Below are 10,116 nucleotides of genomic sequence, written 5' to 3'. Positions count from 1 at the left end.
CTTGAGAGCGTTGAATCTAATTCCAATGTTTAACGTAGCCTGCAGCCTAAATGCAAAACTTTCCATCTTGACAATACAATATTTTGCAGTAGATAAGATAAACAGTGCTATAAATCCTTAATTTATTTGATGTCTAGAATTTTTAAGTCGGAGATATTGAGGTGGGTGCGACAAGGAATAGTTTTATCTTTGTTTGTAGATGACGCCAACAGCCATTACCTACATGTTTGAGTATCTGATAGGAAACAAGCACTGAAAAACGTTCTTGATACCAAAAGAATATAATTTATATAGGGCAATATACAAATGTTTTAGTAAATTACTTTGTTAATTGACATATGTTTGTGATAAAAACTATTTGTGCACCTTGTAACTCTATATATGTACCATGCCACCCCTTGTAAAAGTTACACTTCTAGTCCTCTTTGCTTTTACTTACCGGAAATTGGGCCATTTAATAATTTCCCCAATTGCTTTTCTCACCGGAACTAGACATTGTCGTAGAAATTATGCCAGCTCAGATATTAAATAACCAATCAATCACGTGAAGCAGTGTGCTAAATATACCACTGTTTCGAAGAGTAAATAATTTTGTCAGATATATTGATATATACACGTATGCCTAGGTTCAAAGCCAGGGCTTCCAGTCTGACAAACAATCACAATTAGTTGCTTATCAATTGAAAAACTTGGGCTGGGTTTATGTTCTGCCTACTTATTACCATTGTTTACTAATTCATTATGATAATAGGCCGACAGCGACTATCAGTATCCGTATCAGTTCAGATGAGGACGGCACCCCCGACGTCTGTTTGGATTAAGCGTCATCGTTATCCCAAACACTGTCCACAGTTTGACTCTCGCACGATTCGGATTAAATTCATTCCGTTAGTTCGCTGCGATATTTCACATGCTTCGGGTCTGCTCTGGCTCCAACTAAATATCCACTATGGCCAACAAAAAGATGTTCAGCAGGACAACGTCAATCAGTCCTGGACAACTGCATTATTATCACACTGATTTTTACTACTCAATGCCGGATTTGCATAGTAAGTATTAGAGAAACTTGGATAAGAGTTAAATCTACTTCTACACAAACTCGAAGACCGCTTTATGTAAATGCATATTCAAATATTTAAAGAAGTAAGTATCTAAAAATTGGTAAAGTAAAAATTGAAGAAATTGCAGTTATAAGAAATAATCCATGTTAGTAACACCATGTTAAATTTTTAAGGATTGTTGCTAGCTTCAGTGATATTTGTGTTAAATTAAATTCGTAATGCTGAAAAGTTAAAATATTCTATATCCCAGAGTAAAAGAAAATACGATCAAAATCAACAAAGCACAATTTATAAAAAAAAAATAATTTAATTTCATTACATCTCTGACCGTTTCTTTGACAGCTATATGTTAGAGTCGTCCGATTTTTATTAATTTTAATTCGAAATTCGTAAAAATACAAAGTTGATCTAGCCATGTCCGTCTGCCCGTCCGTTTCTACGCAAACTCTCTCATTTTAAAAGCTATTGGGCTGAATCTTTCCCAAAAGTCTTCTTTCTTTTGCAGGTAGTATACAAGTCGGAACCAGCCGAATCGGACAACTATATCTTATAGCTCCCATAGGAATAAACGGAAAAAGAAATTTTTTAAAATTATTTCTTTGGTGTTTTTAAACATAAAAACTCCTACGCTTGGAAATAACATTTTTTAATTAGTTTTGAATTTTGAATTTCCGAACTGAAAAAAAAACAAGAGAGAACGCTATAGTCGAGTACCTCGACTATCAGATACCCGTTACTCAGCTAAAGGGACCAAAGGGAAATGGAGATATGCAAGCAGCAAAGCGAGATTGAAATGCGCCACCTACCGGCGGTTTACAGATTTAAGCGTGATGGGCGTTAGAGTGGGCGTGGCAACATTTTCATCAATCATCGATCAATCGATAGGTATTGACGAGACCAATACATTTCAGTTTAAATATTTTATCTAGCATAAAAATTGTGGGTGCCACAGGCTTGGGCGGTTTGTGGGCGTTAGAGTGGGCGTGGCATATTCGCATAACAAACTTGCACTGCGTACAAGGCTACGGAATCTAAATAAGAAATCCCAATACTCTATCTTTGATAGTTTCCGAGATATCCGCGTTCATACTAACGATTTTTTGAAGTTTGTGGGCGGTTTGTGGGCGTAAAAGTGGGCGTGGCAAACTTTTTTTTGTGTCAATCGATAGGTATTGATGAGAACAATACATTTCAGTTAAAATTTTTATTCTAGCATCAAAACTGTAGGATCCACAGTTTTGGACGGTTTGTGGGCGTAAGAGTGGGCGTGGCACTCTACTGAAACAAACTTGCGCTGCGTAAGAAGCTCAGGAATCTGCACGCCAAATCTCAATAGCCTAGCTCTTATAGTTTCCAAGATCTCAGCGTTCATCCGGACAGACAGACAGACGGACAGACGGACATGGCTAGATCGACTCGGCTAGTGATCCTGATCAAGAATATTATACTTTATGGGGTCGGAAACGCTTCCTTCTGCCTGTTTTATACTTTCCGACGAATCTAGTATACCCTTTTACTCTACGAGTAACGGGTATAAACACAAAAATGTTGTGTTGTGTTTTGCAACAAATAAAAATAATTAAAAATTTATATAAAGTATATATATATATTTATATACATTTATTTAAAATATTTCAATTATATTTGGGTATTAATTTACATTTAGGTATTCTTGGTAGATAATGTAATATATTTATAATTCGCAAGCAAAAACCAGATTTATCCAAGTTTTCAACCAAATTCTCAGCGCAGCTAACTTAACGTCAAAACACAGTTCAGTTCTCTTTAAATATTTTGACCAAACGACGATTTTTCCGAGCAGTATTTTTCTCTTCTCACGGACACTGTGAAAACTGAGAGAGGCACTGAAAAAAATGTATACCATACTTGGAAATTTTTATCATTAGTAAATATTTTCAATTGAATTTAAGTTTTTTTTACCTAATTGTAATTATTAATTGTCTGCTATTTTTTTATTAAAATAATTGGTTCTAAAAATTAGTTTTTCTATGATTTTTTAAATTTGTTTCCAAATTTTTTTTTAAGTTTAATTTTTATGAACCTTAAAAGCTAAATTATTCATTTTATGATAATCGGATAAGCTTTCGGAAAGCATATATTTTTTAAGAGAAGTTAATATTTTTCCAAAATAATTTAACAGCACTTTCAAGTAAGCGCTCAAAGAATGATTATGGCAAATAATGGCCCCAAGTACCTACATGTATCTTGAAAAGTTAAATAAGCTCCTATCTCACTTTTAGAAATTACAGCCGGTTGTTTGCAGTGCACCTGAAACAAAGAGCGCAGAGAGCGCATTGCATTGCGCTATCGCGTCGACTATATTTCTTTGGGGTTAAAATTTCCATTGCTTCAGTCTCAGACTCATTTTTTGATGGGCTTTGGGAGTGAATTGAGGCGTTTTGTTTTCCCTGTCGAGTCGAGTGAAAATGTCGTAATAATAATGGTTGATAAATACTTAACGAACTACAAAACGACGGGGAAATGCCGGAAAGTACAATTAAAAGAGCCCTCTAATTTATAAATATTACACGACGTGTCTCAAAAACAAACAAAGATATGCGGAAGCTAAAAACAATGTGCTAAATAAAAGAGAGGAAGAGGGAGAGCGTCGTCGCGATAAGAGCCAGAGAGAGAGAGAAGACAGCAAGTTGTTGATTGAAATGTGTGTCAAAATAAAAGTCAGTTGTTTTTGATAATAAATCATGGGAATCGGCACGTGTGACTCGGGTCTCCTAAATACGAAACAGCATTTTCATCCACATGCATCCGTCTAATTTTGGATATATGCTCACCTCAGCCACTTAGTTGTTAGACAAAAAATAGAAAAACAAACAAATGAAAAGACAAATCGCCAACTGCCTGTGAAATTTAAACAAAATTGCACTTGTCAACACCTTTCGAGTCGACGCTAATCCCAAAGATACAGTGCAAATACAGAACATATACAGAAAAGCTAAGAATGTAAGTGCCAACAGTCCAAGCAAGAGTCACTACTCAAAACTACGTGTGTAAATTTAAAACAAACCAGAATAACATTTCCACAGGTGCTTGCAGCGGGTAAGATAAATATTTCATATGCATATTTCCGCTTCGGCTACAAATGCTTTTTGAAACCAGAAAAAAACCTGATCAGATATTTTCAAGGAGTTTCCCCACTACACTTAAAACAAAGAGAACGGTACAGAAAAGCAATATATATATACACCTATATTTTTTAATGCGTACAAAAATTGGTTGAAATGCTTTCCGTTTTTTTTGTATAACAAATGTTATAACCTAAATTGAAAATTATCGTTTGGGTGAAGAAAGTACAATTTCATAATTCTCTTTAAATTTGTTTCAGTGTTTTCATAACAAGTTATTTTGACACCTAAGAAACGGCCACGAAAAAGAGCATTGTCAAAATTGAACAAACAATGTAAACAAAGTCCCAATAATACGCGACCTATGTCATTTTTTTTTTGTCGTGGGGAAGACCAGAAAAACCTGACAAAGGAAAAGAAAAATCCGCAATTGTATAAAGAAATGGAAAGAAAGAAACATTACTAGGTAGTATCAGTTTAAGGGTTGGTGACAACCATATGTTCTGATGCTATTACTGATAACAGAAAGCAGGGAAGATAGTAACTAGTAAAATTTAACTTATAATTTTGTTAAAATAAAATAGTCTATAATCTCTCAAAGCAAAATACTCCTCTTAATTCATTTATTGACGTCTTATCTATGACATTAAACTATAAATGGTATGTAAACTGCTATAACTTATTTCGAAGATTATTATTCCAACTGTTTAAACTTAGGTCATATAGGTTTGAAATTATAAATTAGCGGATAATTGTTTTAGTTAAATACCTGCACGTTGTTTTACATAAATGATTTCCATTGTTTAATCAATACGGTTGGTTTTAACTCAAGATTTATTTATCTTTCATTCGTTTAAGGTGTAGGATTTTGCATTTATTCTTTAACTCCTACAGTCCGTACATAACATGTACAATGTACATTGTACATATCGTTGATAATCAGAGAGCAGCAAAGTTCGTTTATGATGTTGTTGTTTGGCTCGGAGCACATTTTCAAAAAGCACTCGACAAAAACGTGACAACTAAAAAAACCGTGTGCGCCATAAATACTGTATTTATGTCACATTTTTCTGATCACAACTCACTCGCTCACGTTGATAAGACCCAACTGGTATTAAAATCATTTTCATGAAGAAAAAATAGTGCTTATCAAAGTTGGCATCAATAGGCCGGTAATTACCTTAGCCGCCTGATAAGGTAGTTGAAAAACATGCGTAATCTTGCGAGTTGGAAAGAAAATTAAGCATATCGGTCCCTTTTTGGAGAAAAGATATATGAAATGGAATATGAGTAGAAAAATAGTAGAGTGCTGTAGAACTCCGGCCCCTCTTCACACCAACAGGGCCAGTGGCCACATTGACATTTATATTATAAAATATTTATACCCGTTACTCGAAGAGTAAAGGGGTATATTAGATTCGTCGGAAACTAAGTAACAGGTATAAAGAAGCGTTACCGACATTATAAAGTATGTCTCACGAGCCGAGTCGATCATATCCGTCCGTCCGTCCTATGAATGCTAAGATCTCGGAAACTATAGAATGTTGGAATTAGCCTTGCAAATTCTAGAGATTCTTTATTTCAGCAGAGTGCCACGCCCTTTGACGCCTTTAACCTGTCTAGCGCCCACATTGTTGACTATTTTGTAAAAGTGCAAATGGATTTTGTTTTAATTATCAATACCTAACTACAATTTATCGAACCATCCATTAAAAAGTTAAAACAACTAAAAGTGGCGTGGTGTGCAATCTTGGGAGCAGTCGCTTTAATGCTTGCATATCTCCGATTTCCTCGCACTTCATTTAGCTGAGTAACGGGTAACTGATAGTCGAGGCCATCGACTATAGCGTTCTGTCTTGTTATATTATATTATATGTCTTTCTTATCTCGATCTATAAAATCTCTTTTTAAATAATGGTCCTCAGTATAGACGGCATTTATGTATGACTCTTAGTAAAAATATGACAACCTTACTAATTTAAAAATGGTAGTTTAATTAATGTTGGTAATTACGCACAGTACTTAAAAATCCGCTCCTGCTATAAGCATTACCAAGTCAACAACGATAAGAAAATCTTTGCAAAACAGAGTAGTTTAACAGAGTGATCTGGAGTCGTGGGTTGCTAAACATCGATCAAACATCGGCTGCCACTTGGTTGGCCATCGATCTGAGCCTGCCAATTGAATCTTGTGAATAGCTTAGTTATACACCGGCCAATATCAATAATCGTGTCGGACTGTTGATACAATCTCGCCTCTCACAAATACTCAGCCAAGGAGGGGGAGGCGTGAAAATATGCCGGTCCCAGTCGCCCAGACTAATTTGATAATCGCACAATCAGACAGTGTTCAACAAACCTGGTTGGGAATCAGACGTAGTAGCAGAAAAATTATTCCACAGCAAAAAGGAAATCTTGAGTCACCAAGATGCAGCCCTTAACGGAATATCACTTTGAAGGTGCCCCGTCAGGCCATATAAAATATATGCAGAAACGTTTACTCCCGAGATAGTAATATTTATCTTTCTTCCATTTTTTTCGCAGAAACCCGCAAAATGCACGGAGTAAAGAGGGTGCTGATCTTCTGCCTGATGATTGTTATACTGCCGGCCATACTTATCATTATGCCACTGCATCTGCGAAAGACGGTGTTTGCAGATGTCATCTATCCCATGGCGGAGTCAGATATCATTGAGATTCGGGCGGGAATCTCGTCGGTCTTCTGCTCGAAACACACCCTGCGAATGAACTCCAATTTCAACGCTTTTCAACTTCGTAATAAGCCAGAGATCGCGACGAATCGCAAGCACATAAGGCTGAAGAAGTCTATGACACTGCCGGACGATACCCTGGAGTACTGGGGCTTCTTCTTGCTAAAAGGGGCCAAGGTGCGAGTGAAGTTCTGTTCACGCTTCGATGGATCGCGAATTTTGATCATCCATGGCCACAGGGAACTAAATCTTTGCGGTCTGACCGATCACAATAAAAACAAGCTGGGCGCCAATTATGCCAAGGGACATGAACAGGTCCAGGTGTTCTTCGAAGACAACGTAGAGATCGTGGAGGAGAAGGGCAATCAGGATATTTTAATGGAGCATGAAAATCATGGTGGAGAGGACTTGAGTGAGGATGCCTCACAGCCGCAGTTAAATATACCACTCAAAGAAAGCGTATCGACCCAGCCAAAACTGCTTAGAAAGAAACTTAAGAAGGGAACAATTCATCACAGTGACCCCGACCTGCATGCAGTTACGGATTTGCAGGGATCTCATCACACAGAACACATATTAAATCACCATGATCACAACTCAAGTCCGCATGCACACCATCAAAATCAGTCTTTAAATGGTATTCCCCAACATCAAGATCATGATTTGAATATCACATCTGATGAAGGTAGACACAATTCCGAGCACCTACAAAACGAGAATCATCAAGTTCACAACTCGAGTGAGTCTAATCATAGCTCAGATAATGCGCCCCATCGCGAACGCCTAAAACGACACAACGGAGGAACCCATAGACATCAGAAGAGGCAGGATCTCTACGAGAAACTCTATAAAAGATCAAAGAGGGAGAACGTGTACGATAGGAAGACCATCCACGGCGGAAATGCCATCAACTTTACGGAAACCGATGAGTCCAATTCGGTATCCAGCTTTGAGACAGGACTATTTCAGTGCTTTAATGGAATGATTCTTCTGCAGGAGTTCTTTAAGCCCAAAAATGAGTGCTCAAACCCGCATATAATGGACAGTTCTCCCAACAAGAGTTCTATGGTCGTGCACAATGTGATCGAGGATGGTTACTACTACTACATATTCTACAGTGACAACGACCATGTGCAAAACGAGATACACGCCATATTCGATATTTACAAGCCGACGTATCAGTACTCGAACATGAGCGAATCGCAGAGCTGTCTTAATACCACAAACTGCACTTTCAATATAAGCTTCCTCTCGGACGAGATCGTGGTGGTCGAGGTGCCTACGAGAGATGGAATTGAACACGAAGCGGACGATATAACCAACTTGATCTCCACCTGTCATCCGCGCAGCGAGATATACGCCATATTCCCCATCACGGTGCTAGTCTTGATCCTGTGCTGTTCCTTTCTGTAGTCCTCTTAAATCCAATAATATAAATGTAATATTGTGATATTTTTAGTGAGGTAACTACTGGGTGATATACTCGCATGTGAGTGTGGTAACGTAATGGCCGACCCCAAAACGAGAGCTTTTCTAGTAGCCATGGTATATCCAATATCGATTATACACACGGAATGAACAGTCTGAACAATTCATTATCAATATCTTAGTTTGTAATAGCATAAGACGCAAGCATTTCAAAGTCTACAAATACTGAAATATTTTAGGAGTGTAAGGAAAAATATATAATTGTATTGTGTACAAATAATTGTAGATACAAGTAATTTTAAGGGAATAATGCGGTACTTATTAACACTATTAATAAATATTATTTCATATATACTCGTATTGTATTTGAGCTTTAAATCGTTCTTTTAAAAAAGCAAAAATAAATTGAAAATTAAATTCTTATTTTTCGCTTATATTTTTTAACAATATTACACGTTCATTTAATTGAGTTTTCCCATTTTTCAATGTAGACATTACGCATCAATGGCGCAATCATTGTCAGAATTTTTTCCATTGGCTCTAATTTCAGGACAGAAGACAATTTTGTTGATTCTAGTTATTTTAGATTAATTCACACACACAAGTCAGGCAGGCAATGCTTATTTACCCCCACTTTGTGTGTGACTTGTTATTTTATTTCCTAACTTGGCCACGGGAGTAATGCAAATATTTACACAAAGTGTATGCCTGCAGTTGGCACAATAAATTAATGGAAAATAACGTTGTCATCAGAAATGAATTAATATTTTATTTTTTTTTTGTTTATTGCGCTAAATTAAGCATCGCAAACAAAGTGCCTTGGATAAAAGTAAACTAAATAAAATAAATAAAAAACTAACAGTAATCAACAGCATTTTTTTTATAAAAGAATGTTGGGAAAATTAAAGAAAAACCAGTTTTTTAGGTAAAATATTGCTAAAAGCATCGGCGAACAGAAGCTGACGTCTACGAAATGAAGGTGGCTACATCGACTGATCTACATTATACATTGTAGAATTGTACAAAAAGTATGTAAGATATACGTAACATTTCAAACAAGGTAAGGTAACTTATAATATTTTTTTTTACCCGTTCCTTGTAATTTAAAAGGGTAAATTTGTATTCGTCGAAAGGAATACAGCTGGTTGGGCTTCTCACGCAGCGCAAAATTTGTTTCAATTGAGTGCCATGCCCACTTTACCCATCTACATGATTTGCCAGTGGAATATTATTATTTTAAGAGTTATGATTAACAAAGTTGTTAAGTTAAAAGGAACCAGCACGTTCAGTTTTACTCCTACCGTCCGCTTGGTGGCGCAGTCCAACCAGGCTATTTTGAAGTCAAGGCTAGACAATATACATAGTACACATGTATGAATGAACTCTTCTGAACAAAGTTATTTTAACCAATATTTTATTTAATAATAAACAAGTTGAAGTGGTTAGATGAGTAACTATAGGCGAGGGACTCGACTACAGCGTTCTCTCTTCTTTTATTTTCGATTTCTAGCTCGATAGAAAGATCTTCCCACGAAATGCAATCCTGGGCAAATAACAATATTAATATAATTTTGGTGACCATCGTTATTCTATAATCCTAAAAGTATTAAAAAGAAATTAAATCAACTTGTTTGTAAAATGTAAAACTTCTCCAGTTAACTCAAGCGCCATAGAACGCCGATATGTGTAGGACTAATTAAAAGTTCTAATTCTGCCTTATCTTATTTGTAATACCGGTGTGTACAAGAGAACTTTTGCACCTTATATCTTATCTGAAATGATCGATAGCAAGCAATTATTTGAAACACGCAAC

The 10,116-nt window shown here is 36.3% G+C and overlaps 1 protein-coding gene across 4 annotated transcripts; it reads left to right on the top strand.

The window, feature by feature from the left end:
• Nucleotides 1-905: 905 nt before the first annotated feature.
• LOC119547199 lies at nt 906-8,726 on the top strand. Of its 4 annotated transcripts, none has more exons than XM_037853939.1 (2): nt 906-1,049; nt 6,709-8,726. In XM_037853939.1, exons 1-2 carry the CDS (start codon nt 950-952, stop codon nt 8,286-8,288), a joined length of 1,680 nt encoding a protein of 559 aa, XP_037709867.1. In that variant the 5' UTR covers nt 906-949; the 3' UTR covers nt 8,289-8,726. The 4 variants fall into 4 exon arrangements, with proteins under 4 accessions (XP_037709867.1, XP_037709870.1, XP_037709871.1 ...); XM_037853942.1 differs by lacking the exon at nt 906-1,049 and adding an exon at nt 3,454-4,043; XM_037853943.1 differs by lacking the exon at nt 906-1,049 and adding an exon at nt 3,454-4,139.
• Nucleotides 8,727-10,116: the final 1,390 nt, after the last annotated feature.

This window comes from Drosophila subpulchrella, chromosome 2L, assembly GCF_014743375.2.
Source record: "Drosophila subpulchrella strain 33 F10 #4 breed RU33 chromosome 2L, RU_Dsub_v1.1 Primary Assembly, whole genome shotgun sequence".
Classification (NCBI taxonomy): Eukaryota; Metazoa; Arthropoda; class Insecta; order Diptera; family Drosophilidae; genus Drosophila; species Drosophila subpulchrella.
The sequence above is the reverse complement of the archived record's forward strand: the minus strand, read 5'-3'. Positions and strand labels throughout refer to the sequence as shown.

What these genes read in the sequence shown, in the direction of transcription:
- LOC119547199 (XM_037853939.1), top strand. Translation starts at nt 950, where the DNA reads ATGGCCAACAAAAAGATGTTCAGCAGGACAACGTCAATCAGTCCTGGA. An exon ending in CTCAATGCCGGATTTGCATA is followed by an intron (nt 1,050 to 6,708) that starts GTAAGTATTAGA and finishes TTTTTTTCGCAG; the next exon opens with AAACCCGCAAAATGCACGGA.